General features: G+C 36.4%; 1 protein-coding gene across 1 annotated transcript in view; it reads left to right on the plus strand.

Annotated features, from left to right (window-relative positions):
- MCTP1 (multiple C2 and transmembrane domain containing 1) overlaps positions 1–12,783 on the plus strand; it is a 211,744-nt gene that overhangs the window by 108,775 nt on the left and 90,186 nt on the right. Inside the window, exons 11-15 of the mRNA XM_041489448.1 lie at positions 6,159–6,261; positions 8,384–8,486; positions 8,830–8,931; positions 9,278–9,352; positions 10,975–11,094. Of these exons, the coding sequence (XP_041345382.1) occupies positions 6,159–6,261; positions 8,384–8,486; positions 8,830–8,931; positions 9,278–9,352; positions 10,975–11,094 (503 nt within the window). The remainder of the gene's footprint in view (positions 1–6,158; positions 6,262–8,383; positions 8,487–8,829; positions 8,932–9,277; positions 9,353–10,974; positions 11,095–12,783) is intronic.

Genomic DNA, 12,783 nt, shown 5'->3' on the forward strand with positions numbered 1-12,783 from the left:
TTATTACTGTACTCAAGTGTTTTCTTCCTTTCTAAACTGGAGGATTATCCTATTGTATAAAATAGAGATTGTTTCCATATTTTTGTTTACTAAAGTCTCCTGTTTTACAATATTAACTGGATAATGAGCAGATGACATGCAGATTTCTGGAGACAAATGCATGTATTTAACAGAGCTTTATAATAAAAAAAAAACACTCTTGAACTTGTATGAAACATGGCAAGTAAGTTATCCAAATTTAAGGTTTGACAGCTTTTCAGCAAGTCAGCTTTGAATACAAGTGGAGCTAGGAAGTGAGTGTGAAAGTGAAGTTATATTCAATTGAAGTCTCTGAAAGAACTACTATGTTCCAAAATTAATTTTTGCTGGAAAACAGTTTGCCAAGAATCAAAAATTTATGTTGGATTATTTTCACCTTGGAGACCATTGAAGGAAGGCCTATATAAACTGTCCAGAAACACAAGTTATATCATATTGCAGTTCAACAGTTCTAACACTCAGGAAAAGTTCATAATTAAACAAATAAAAGATCCTTGCATCTGAATTGGTCACATGTCTTTGCCATCTCTTGTGAATTTGAGATGACACCCAAGGGTTTGTTGTTCTAACTGCCCCCTAGATTGGACAGTCCAGCTTGCTTCCAGCCTGGAAGATGGACTGCAGTGGTGTGTGTGGGACCAGCCCCCCTGCCCATGACCATCATGATACAAGGGTTCACAAGTCACCTAATATGTTTGGTGCTTGCTTGTGAGTACTAACATAGAGAGCCAGATTAAAGTCCTGTGGTGTTCGAACTGATGGAAAGGACCTTTCTCAGATTTTTCCACTAGAAAAAACACAGGCTGTTTGGTGCTGTGGCTACTTGAGAAGAAAATCCAGAAGCTGAAATTGTGTGGAGATTGAGGCTTTGTTGTTTTGATTTTCTAAATATTTTGAGAAGCAGTTAAAGATTGCTTTTATCAATCATTGTTTTGGTCTATTTTCCATCACGAAAAAGTGCATTTTATATTTTCCTGAAGGAGAAAAATGTCTAGGTGACCAACCAAAACAGATAATGAATCTGAGCTGCCAACTGACTTTGTTTTTGAAGGACTTCCTGGGCTTTGGGGGACTTTGAGTTTTGACAAAACCAGCAAGTAACACATCTCTAGTTCCTCATTGCTACCTCTTTTGGAGAGCTGGGGCTGATTTCAGTTTATGGGTGTACAGTTTATCCCAGGACATATGGTAGTTCTGAGAAATAAGGTGACAAGTAAAAGGCTAATTTAAATTAATGTGTGCATGGCGTGCAATGTGAAGAACTGAGTGCTGACTGAAGTAGAATACTCTTCTTAGATCTAAGTAAGGCAATCTGAGTTTGTGCTCTGGTCTTGCACTGTCTAAAGACATAGCATAACACAAAAAGGATATCTGTCAATCTACATGCAACTCGTGTCCTAAAATTCAAAATCTTCAAATATAAAAATAAAGATAGAATTCAAAGCTTCAAAAGATAGGTAGCTCTTTAGGGTTTTTTTCAGTGGTGGCATGCATTACAAAATAGAACTCCTAGAGTTCATTCTCAGATAGTCAACTTCTGTAATGGGTAAAGGAAGAAAATGGGTGAGGGAGATCTGTCAAAAGAGAAGTTGCTTTTCCTTCAAATTATGCCTATTTCAGGAGCCCTTAGGACTGTACAAGTAGAGACCAAAAAGCATGAGACATCACAGCAAAAGAATGGATGCATTATATTTGTTTAACTTTGTATTGAGGTTTTCAATAAGTTGGAAGGTGTACTTTGTTTTTTCATTACCTACTTCTACCATGAATTCCTGCAACCAGTGGTAAGGCGTGATAACAGTTAGCCCCACTGTGGTTGTGGGATACTCAAGATTTTCACTGTTGGTGTTGGCGTTGGTGCTGCTGGGAGCATGCTTTTAATGTGTGCCTAGGCAGGTGGTGGTCATCTTATTCTTGTACAGCACTGACCACATGCTTAGGATTGTATTGAGAAGTTTGCTGTGAATGTCTGCCTGATCAATTGCTAAATGTCTCTAAAGCCACTGGAATAGTAGCGGGAGGCTTACAAAGAGCACAGAGCAGGGATTGCTAGTTGGAAGATCCTCAGTAGATACAGAGGGTTTAGTAGAATTTCTTGACAGGTTATATATACAACAGTTGTGGTTTAGTTTATAGTGAAAGCTGTTATGTTAATGGTAATATAATATGGAATGATGTAACTGAGCATAGGCAGCACAAGCCTTATCAGAGATTTTTATGTGTACTTTTAGAAGTGCTAGAGGGAGAGCACACTCTTCTGAACACGTGTGGCTCTTTTCTAAAAAAATAAGGAAAACCATTTCTGTATCTCTTGTTTGACATAGATAATCACATTAACTGACAGAAATTGTCTGAGGCTGCCTTTGTTAGAGTGTGTTGTGCTTAAGGTACTGGTTTTGAATATAGTGTTGCTGAAACTTTTGGGTCCTCCTAGAGACCAAGGAGACCTAAGGACATTTTTTACTATTTTAGTGCTCTCTTAAGGCTTTCATTGGGAATGATCCCATTATTTTGAAAACTCTCGAAATGCAGCAGTTTGCCAAGGTTGTCAGTGAGAATTAAGATTGCAATTACTCTTTCTAATAATGAAAACTTGAAAGATGACAGATAGATATGAATTTCACCAAGTCTTCATGCATTGTTCTGTCTGTCTTTCTAGATCACGTTCACTAACAGTATCTTAACAATGTTTGCACATACCGTATGTTGAGCATGTCAGCAATGAGTGGTGCCTTTCAGAGTCCCAGCTTGGTTATGAGTGTTTCAGCACATGTAAGAAATGCCCATAGGCAATGGTGAAGGTGCATGTGGGAACTTTGTAACCTAGTAAATATGATAAAACCAACATTCCTTAACAAAGATGTTCAAAGCTGGGAAACTTCTCTTTGTCAGCCATGGTATTTGAACCTTCTCTTGAACCGTGTGATGATATTGCTTCTATTCAAATTTGTTCTTGTAGTATTTTCAAATGATAGGAGGAAGGAAGTGTGAAATGTTGACTATAAGTGAGGCATTTTTTCATTTCTGAAAACCACTTGTCTTTGGTTTGACTGAGGAGCTCTGTAATTAGTGCTACATATTACTGATTGATATCCATGGAAATCCGTAAGTAAAGTAATTGAAAAAGTGCATGCCAAGAGGCACAGAAAATAAATAAATGTAGTAAATACCCTCTCTTTGTTTATAGAAAATGGCCTGTATATGCTGCAATGTAATTTACTGTGTCTGTATAAGTTTAATAAGCTCAACTCACATTGTATCACCATATGCAAATATGATTGATAATACTTTAAAAATGAGATATAGTCGTCCACCTACTGTGCCAGTGCTGCCTTGTTATTTTAACTATCTTCTGTGTGTTTCTTTTTCAAATCCTGAAAGCTAAAGAACACAAACAATATAAATGGTTTAGATTTCCTATCACCTTCTAGACTTGTGAAATAGAAGAACCTTGAGATGTGTGGTACATCAACTTCTGCTTACTAATGAATTGTATAATTTTTCAAGATATTGGGAAACATTCAGCAGTATATGATTTCCTAGAGGAGGTAAACACCAATTAACTGTAATTCACAATGTGTTTAAAACAATTATTCTTTATCATTAAAGTTCATAATATGCACATAACATGCATATCAGCTCTTGGTGTAGTCAAAATCAATACTGCCATTTGGGAGTTGTGGTCCCTGGACAGCTTTGTCTAAGTATTGATTTCATTGTCATTTGTATAAGGTATGAAACAGATTATGTGCTTCCCTAATATCATTAATGTAGCTACTGTAGCTACTCACTTTATGGTTTCTAATAATGCATGAAAAGATAGTACAGAGTTAATGAAGATACTGAGAAACACAGTTGCCTAGTATGCTAGATTTAATTATGGAATGCCAATGCCAACATTCAATATATTTTGAACAGTTTACTGCCCAAAGAAAGTCTGAAGAGAAGAGCAGGTCATGAGGCATTATGCAACTCAAGTGTTCATTTACATCAGACAAAGTTTCCCTGGGTCCAGGAAGCAGCAATTTGTTGTTCAGCTTTCTATTTACATGAAAATAATATGTACACTTGTACTGTGCCAAAGGCAAAGGTTACTTCTTCCAGTTATTGGAGAAAATAAAAATATAAAATCAGGATAGTGTATCTCTTTTTGGACAGATTTATAGCAGTTATCATTACTGACATAATTTGAAATACAAGTTAAATAATTTAGCCCAAAAGATTTCTTCCCTTTATTGCCTCTTTATTGAAAGAGGTCTTCCCACCATGCCCCATATGTTTTCATTTGTGTTTTTCCCATCATAGCTGTTCCTTAGGTCTACCTCTCCACCCCTGCTTAGCCTTCTAGGTAATTTCAGGATTGCCCTGAAAGCTGAAGATACCAATCCCACCTTTTGCTTTCTCCCATCCCACTTTGGAGCACTCTTTTTTCAGACAGCCAAGCTGATCTTAAGCATCAGATTCAGGTGTCTACTTTTTTTCTTGTCCTTTTGTCCTAGTTTAGGCCAAGGATGTGTGAGGGTAGAGCCTGGAGGCATGTGGGCTTGTCTAGGCTGTTACTCTACACACTCAAATCATGGCTGGTATGTGGCAGTCAGGGAGTCTCTCTTTCAAGATGAAGAGGCCATGGCTTCTGGTGGAGGAAAATGGCCAGTGCAGAGGTTCGGCAGACATTTTCTCCCTTTCTGGGAAGGTGTGTGGCGAGTGGAGTGGTGGGTTGGTGCTGATCCCAACTGGAGGACTTGTCTAACATTGTGGTTTTTTTCGCTGTCTTGGTCTTGGGGAAAAAAAGTGCAGGTGTGGAAAGTTTGTGTGCCACTTTCATCGTCTCAGGCTTGTGGGAAAAAGCGTGGTGTAGGGAGTGGTGGGGTGATCCCATGTGTGGAGGGTGGTGTGTCAGACTCAGGGAGCATTTTGCATGTAATCACACTCTCTTATACACTGTTACTGTTTGCTTTCTTATCTCATTGTTGTTTCCAGTAAGTTGTTACCTCAACCCATCGTTTCTGCCTTTAGTTTCTTTCGCCTGAAAGAGGAGATGGGGAAAAGGAAGCAGCTTAACTTCCTGGTGGGCTTAAACCACCACACTTTTCCAAAATAAAACCTTAAAAGGCTTAGCTTCAATTTCATGTTCTACTCCTAAACTTGCAGTTCTGATCATTTTTCTTGCACTTTCCATATCTAAGCACTGCTTGCCTACAGTCTTTTCCTGTAAGCTGCCTATTTAATATTTAGGGACACACACACGCACATACACTTACACACACACACACACACACACATACACACACACACACACACACACACTTGCTTTGCCCATTACTTTTCTTTAAAGGCAACAAAAATATACCTCCATATCCATTTCCATTATCCTACTTCAATTATAACATAATGCATTTTCAAAGCAGCGACTTCATACTTTCTCATTTGGTGACTTTCATGCTGAGGGACCTCTCTGTAAATATATCCAAAACTACTTTTTTGTGCTTTAATGTATAATAAAATATCAACCATGTTTGCCTTTCTGCTGTGCTGAGACTACAGCCCATCATTCCAGCCCATACCATCTCATTCTTTAATTGTATTTGCCAATTGTTAGGCATTTATATGAGGCTGTCATCAAGATTCTTTGATTTTGGGGAGAGGATTTGTACAGGGTGAAACATAATACAGCATAATAGTCTTTGGATAATTTTCATAGGTGCTATGTTGTTACAAATAATACAGAATAATACTTTTCCTTCATGTCAAAATACCTGCATTATGTTATCTTTAAAGTGAATGGATCATTGGTACCATTGAAGTAAGGTTCTCTTAGCTGTCTCACAAGGGTGCTTGGCAACTTCTAGGAACATGCTGTGTTTCATCAGAAGAGTCTGTATGGTGATTTTGTAGTCTCCTCCCCCCCCTTTTTTTTAAAGCAAAAGAATTGTTCTTTTAGCAAAGATTGTTAATGACTATGGGCATGAAGAGTGTGATATGAATATCTTGAATATAGTGCAGACCATTACAGTAAAGCTCAGAAAATGAGAAACAACTCCCCAAACTTTTTTTACTTAAAGCTTGCTCATCATGTGTTTTCTTAGTTCATAAAATTAGTTCCAAATTTTCTCTTACAGGTAAAAGTGACCCATTTTGTGTAGTTGAACTGAACAATGACAGACTGCTGACACATACTGTCTACAGGAACCTCAATCCAGAATGGAACAAAATCTTCACATTGTAGGTGTTTGGATTTAGGTGGGGGGAATGGATGGACAGTGGGTTTTGGGTAGTTTTTTGGAGGTGAGGGTGTTGGAGAGGGAAGGAACAAAAATACTTACTGGCAGTTCTAAAGGAGAATAATGACGACATACTGATATTTCTTAACTAAATATCCAAATACGTTTTGAGGGTTAAAACATGAAAAAAATACAGAAGTGGTATAATTTTAAACATAAAAATGCCAGGACTGTTTCTGGGAAAGCATGTATGAGTAATGCTATGCGCACCAGACTCTTGTTAGGTTCAGCAAGAGTTTCAAGGGTCAAATCCAATGTGATGGATTTGCCCCTGAAGTTTTGAGTGTGGAAAAAAAGATACTGTGAGTATGACCTTTATTAAAATGTGGTTGTTAACTGTAAAAAACATTAGATAGCTACATAAAGTTGGAAATTCTGTATGCATTTATATTTCTCTGAATTATGATTTAATACTTTCTACTTGTTTCCATTTACTAACTGCCCTTCTCACAATATCATCTAGTATCATAGTAGTACAATCCAGCTATTGCAAAAAATGCAGTCTAAAACAAATGATTGGGGAGTGATATGATTGATTCTTCTATCCTTGTGTTATTTTGAAGATGTTAAATGCTTTGACAAAATAGAAAAAAGGTCTTCCACCGACAAAATGTCCTTGTTGTTTGCCTTGCTCAATTGCCCTTTTTTTCTGCCTTCTCTCTATCTGACTGTAATGTGACACCAATGAGTAGAAAAAACTGATCACTGCTGCTGAAATCAGTAACAATCCTCTGCAAAAACAGTAGCAGCTTTAGTTTTGTGTACACTTACTTCACTTTATTGTACGTGAACATGCTATATTTTGCCCTTAATGTCAAAACTCAGTGTGATTTTAATCTTGGTTTTCCCCTCTAGATTTATCATTCATATATTTAGCATCCACAGGTTTTTGTGACCTGCAGTGAGCTCTCAGAAATGAATTCAGAACAAAAGAAAAAAAATCTCACAGTAGTTGTACTTTTCAATGGCTTATTATAGTAGTTCTCATTTCTATATCTGCAAAACCATGCTAAATGGTTCATTAATATATTTTTAATTATTTACCAATAGAGCCAATAACTAATCTTCCTCTACTTCTCGACCGTGTTCTGTGCACAAAGAATTGCCTAGATTTGTAGAGGACAAAAGACTAATCAGAAATCGAATAGAAAATGTCTAAATGCTTTCAAGGCCTTCCTTCTATGTACATGTGCATTTATATTCAGATTTCTTAGTTAAGTTTTGGGCTAGCAATCCCTCATCTGGAAGAGTATATTTTACTGAAGTTGAACTGCTTTGCTTGAATTTGTATTTCCTGAGTCAGCCATTCAATCAAATATGAGTTCTCTCAAATAATTTTTTTATTCAAATAAGGAATATGAATTTTTCACCCAAAAGTTTACATGTAGAGTGACATTTCCTGTGCATGGCAATGGAGTGTCTAATAGCTTGCAGTCTTTTTTCCTCGGTTGTACCTGAGACATGCATTGTTCCATATTATTTGTTCTTTATGTGCTGTAATTTGTTGTATATTTGTAATTAAATGAGAATTTCGGAAACAAGGAACTTGTTCTTAGTGTAAGGATAAGCTCTTGTAACTTGTAATTCTTTCTATTTACAAACCTACAGGTTTCCCTGTATTTGCAGTAAGAATTGCCACAAGGGTAGCGGTGTTTTGGAGTAGCTTTTAAAAGCTCTCTGTCTTTCTGCTGGTGGCTGTAAATCCCCCAGTGCTGCTCCTTGCAGGTCATGCAGTGCAAACCCCAGGCAGGAGATTTAAAGCAACATCCTTCAGAAAACTTGTCTGGAAAAGCTTTCAGAGAGAAAGAGTGATAACTGCAGCCCTTAGATAGCATTTTGATTAAAAAGCCTTGCAAAGAGAGAGAGAGAGAGAGAAAGAGAGACAAAGTAATCATTGCAGCCCTTAGAATGCATATGCAGAGATGTCTCATTCACTTAATCTCAGTTCTCCTCCATGGCTTGGAAAAATAGACGGATATCTGTGTTAACCTTTTACAGTTTTGTCCTTGGTACCCACTGGTGTAAGTGACTTATTTCTTCTGTGTGTACTTCTCTCTTTGTAGCAATATAAAGGACATCCACTCAGTGCTTGAAGTGACAGTTTACGACGAAGACCGCGATCGAAGTGCTGACTTTCTAGGCAAAGTTGCTATACCATTGCTGTCTGTAAGCTTCATTCACCTGACATACTGCTCTGAATTTTTCCCACTGAAGGAGGGAAAGAGAAAAAAAATAAAAAAATTTGCAGCTCTGAGTCTGTCATTTCTCAACCAAGGTCTGTAATAAGAACACTAAAATTTTAACATACTCTATTCACGGCCATGTTGAATCCCATGATAGTTAATTTTTCCTGACAGACTCGGTCCTGGTAATGAACAGGTACTTGTCAGACTTGCCACAGTTGTTTTGGGTTCTCTGTCAGTTTCAGCAGCTGGGGGTCAGGGGTCACCGGGGGGGTGTATTCAGCGGAGACCGCAAGACAGACGGCTGTCATGTCCTTTTCCTGCAGATTCAAAATGGTGAACAGAAAGCCTACGTCTTGAAAAACAAGCAGCTGACAGGGCCAACAAAGGGGGTCATCTATCTTGAAATAGATGTGATTTTTAATGCTGTAAGTCTTAACTTTGGGTTTTTTTGTACTGCTAAAGAGTTCAGTTTCATGAAAGCTTTTGTTCCTGATTTGTAGAGAATTTCTGTCATTCCTCATTTTCTCTAAGCCTTGATGTATACTACAGAATACTCTTCTGCCACTGCTTGGCACACCCACTCTTTTTGTTGCTGCTGCTGCTGGTATTGCTGCTAATGTACAGAGCAGCAACTCTTGTCTCTGTGTATGCTTATGTGTCCTGAGCTTGGCAGCCATGACTTTGAAACTTGGTAAATTTTGTGAATTGAAGCTTTTGTAACTAGTGAGGAGCAAGTAAACTTGAAATACTGACGCGCATTTTAATGCATAGGTGAAAGCCAGCATACGAACCTTAATGCCCAAAGAACAGAAGTACATTGAAGAGGAAGACAGACTGTCTAAACAGGTAAAGAGTAAGGAAACACTAATCCCTTCTAAAATCCTTAATATCAAGTGTGCACATTCAAATATCTGGTATCATACTGCTGAGAGTAAAGAATAACATTTTCATTATGTGTTTACAAAAGAATATGATAGATTGAGAAGTCAGAAACAGAATACATGGGTTTAATGTGTCTCCTCTATAAATTGCTGCCTAATTTCCATGAAATACATGAATAAGAACACAGTTGAAACCATCAGGTTTCACACATATCAGATTATTGCACAGGTGCGTGTAAAATAAGTCTTGCATAAATTTTTGCTGTTAACTTTGACCCAAAAGTTCTCCATTTGTTGCAGGGTAAAGAGTCATCATTCTTTTAGCCACATTTCAAGGAAGTTACTTGAATAAGGTTTGAATCAATGGTGATACCAGACTGAAATTCTTTGCAATCCCAGGAATAGGAAATGTCTTAACTCTTTCTTTTTTCTCTGAATATTTTTGCTACACACAATTTTAATGCTTTCGTAAAAAAAAATTTAAACACATATTTTTCTGCACTCAAACTACTTTGGACTCATTTTTTCTTGTTCCACAAATGTTGTATCTTACATGGAGAGAATTTGTTGGACTATGGGAACAAGATTTTTGTTGTTTTCAGTGAAAAGTCAAAGGTCTCAGAACTGCTTTCTTTTTTTCTGAAAGCTTGTATACTTAAGCATGGTTTAAATTACCTGCTGGATGAATTTTATATCAGTTTATGATGTAGTTCATAAAACAAAACATTTCAAGAGGCAAAATATTTCCTCATTTGCAATATTGAGTAATGCAGTTACTAAAGCTGATTTTTTCACTACCATTCCAGTAAAGAAGCAACAAAGCCTTTTACTCAGGATTCATTCTTCTTCCTACTTTCATAAATGAAAATGGCATTGTGACTTTTGCAGATGGCAGGAGGAGTGACCATTTTCTATGTGTCTCAGTACACAAATTCACTGGTTTGTTCGCTTTTTGTGGTGAAGTGTTGCCATTTTAGAGGATTTAAGTACATTTTCCTGAATCAAAACCTAGAGTTGTTATGTCTTACATACATGTAATTTGAAAGTATGTAGATTACTTTGGTAAATACTTAAAACAGTGCTTTCAAAATACATCACAGCAGACAAATTTGTTAAAAATGTTAAATGGTGCTGATATCTTAATTATATTAGAGCAGTAGTTTTGAATGGTTTCAGGTTAGTGTTCTGCAGCATCTTTTTATTAAAAATGGCCAACATTTGTTGAAGGCTTAATGAAACTGAAATCTAATTAACAAAATAATTTGTGAAATTTTGCAAGTGGCTTTTGAATGATGAACAATTTTTTTACCATCTAGAATTAAATTCAACAAATGCCAGTTGACAGAATTAGCAAATTCTCTCTCTTCCAAGTCTCAGATTTTAAACTAACTTGCTCAATTTGTGAGCTAGAGAGCTTAATATTTTCTCAGCCTAGATTTTAAACTAACTTGCTCAATTTGTGAGCTAGAGAGCTTAATATTTTCTCAGCCTTTCACCCAAATTGAGAATGACAGTATTGTTAGTGTGAGCCTCTCCTGAAACTTTTTGGTGTTTTGAAATTTTTTCAATCTTTCATCTTTTTAACAGCTACTGTTAAGGAACTTCATCCGGATGAAGCATTGTATCATGGCGCTCGTTACTGCTGTCTGCTATATTAGCAGTTGTTTTGACTGGGATTCTCCACCAAGAAGTCTAGCTGCTTTTTTGGTATGGTCTTCTTCATACAATTTTTAATCATCCCAGTGTCTTTGTGTTCTAGACTGAGAGACAATACTGTGTAGTTTGGTGGTTTCTTTTTAATTTATTTAGAAGTTTGCATTGCGATAATGTCATAAGTCACGTTTATTCAGTTTTTTAAGAAAGTAATTAAGTTTAAAATGTCACACAAACAAGATAAAGTGGTTTTTTTTTTAATTTATAATTGTGTATTTATAGTAAAAAAGTCATTGATTATATAAGGTGCAGCAGGTGATGCAAATCGAAATAGAGTCAGTGAACTATGGATAATATATTGGAAGGTTCTCACAAGTTATATCGATTAAATTTTGTTTGGTCCCCTTGCATATTGAATAATGACTCTCAAAGTATTTTTGATAACTAATTATTCAAAGGTGGTGTTCCTAGATAAAAAAAAATCCACCAAAATAAGACACACCCAATTTTAAAACCACAAATGCAAACAAACTAGTACCTTTTAGGTAGCAAGCTCTGGTCATAGTTTTTAGTGAATGGTTTTAACTGAATTTGTTTTTAGCTATTTAAACAAAATTTCTGTTTCTTCAGGAACAATATCTTCTTTAGTATTAACCTTATTTTTCTGTTAAATTTTAAGAATTCCAAGAAGAATTGTAGATTGCATTGTGTTACCTGGATAAATACCTCTTTATTTTTAAAATCATAAGACCATTATTTTTTTCATTAGAGAGTAGAAATGTATGCATAGACATACTTTCTGTAATTTCTAAGTTTTTTTTAATTGGCTTAGAGATGCTGAGATTAGTAACTGCTCCACTATGATTATGAACAGGGAAGGGTTTTGCTATAACTTTGAATAACTATAGACATCATCCGGAGACAGTATTTTTTACGTAGGTGCCTGAAGGTCAGGTGCCTCACCTTTGAAGAAATCAAACCAGGCATTGGTAGCTGGCTGTACAGTAAAATGGGATAGTTGGGTCTGCCACTAAGTCAGGCTGTTTTGCAGAAAGATTCTCCGTACTTTCTCCGTTTCTCCGCAGGGCTCCGTTTTTACTGTGTTGCTTGTTAAGCCCTTGGTTGCCATGTTCATTGGGAGTACAGGAGATGCATGTGCTATTCAAAGCCATGCATCTCTTTTTGTACTTTTACTGATGTATGTAGTAATAGCACTGTGTGGAAAGATAAAATATGCTTGCTACTATTTGCTGTAGAAATGTGATGTATCATTTCAGTTAAAAGTTATCAACACTTCACAGGAAAATGCAGGTTTCAACATAAAACTCAAATGTTCATATTGCTATTACTGCTTCAGTTAGTAAGTATTCATCACTCTAAGTCAGATTTTAATATGGATATGGAACACTCAGCTGTTGCCAGCGGAAGAAAGGAAAATGGAAATCCAATTCTTTGGGCTTTTTTTTTTTTTTTTCCCCCATGGCACACTGCTGTGGCCATGGAAGTAGTGGTGTTGCTGTTAAACTGTAATTGTTTCTGGTCATAGAAAAAAAATCAGTGTGATAATCAGTAGTAGTAGTAGTAGTATGTAAAACAGAATTTAAGTAGGGAGGTCAATAATTAGTATATGTTATTATTATTATAGTTACAGCGTATTGCAGTAGAAACATTTTCCTGGTTATGTTTTTGTAGATATGTTCATATTTTTCATACCTATTTATATAGAGAGACATTATATATATA

Source organism: Pyrgilauda ruficollis, unplaced genomic scaffold, assembly GCF_017590135.1.
Source record: "Pyrgilauda ruficollis isolate IOZ18807 unplaced genomic scaffold, ASM1759013v1 scaffold94, whole genome shotgun sequence".
Lineage (NCBI taxonomy): Eukaryota > Metazoa > Chordata > Aves > Passeriformes > Passeridae > Pyrgilauda > Pyrgilauda ruficollis.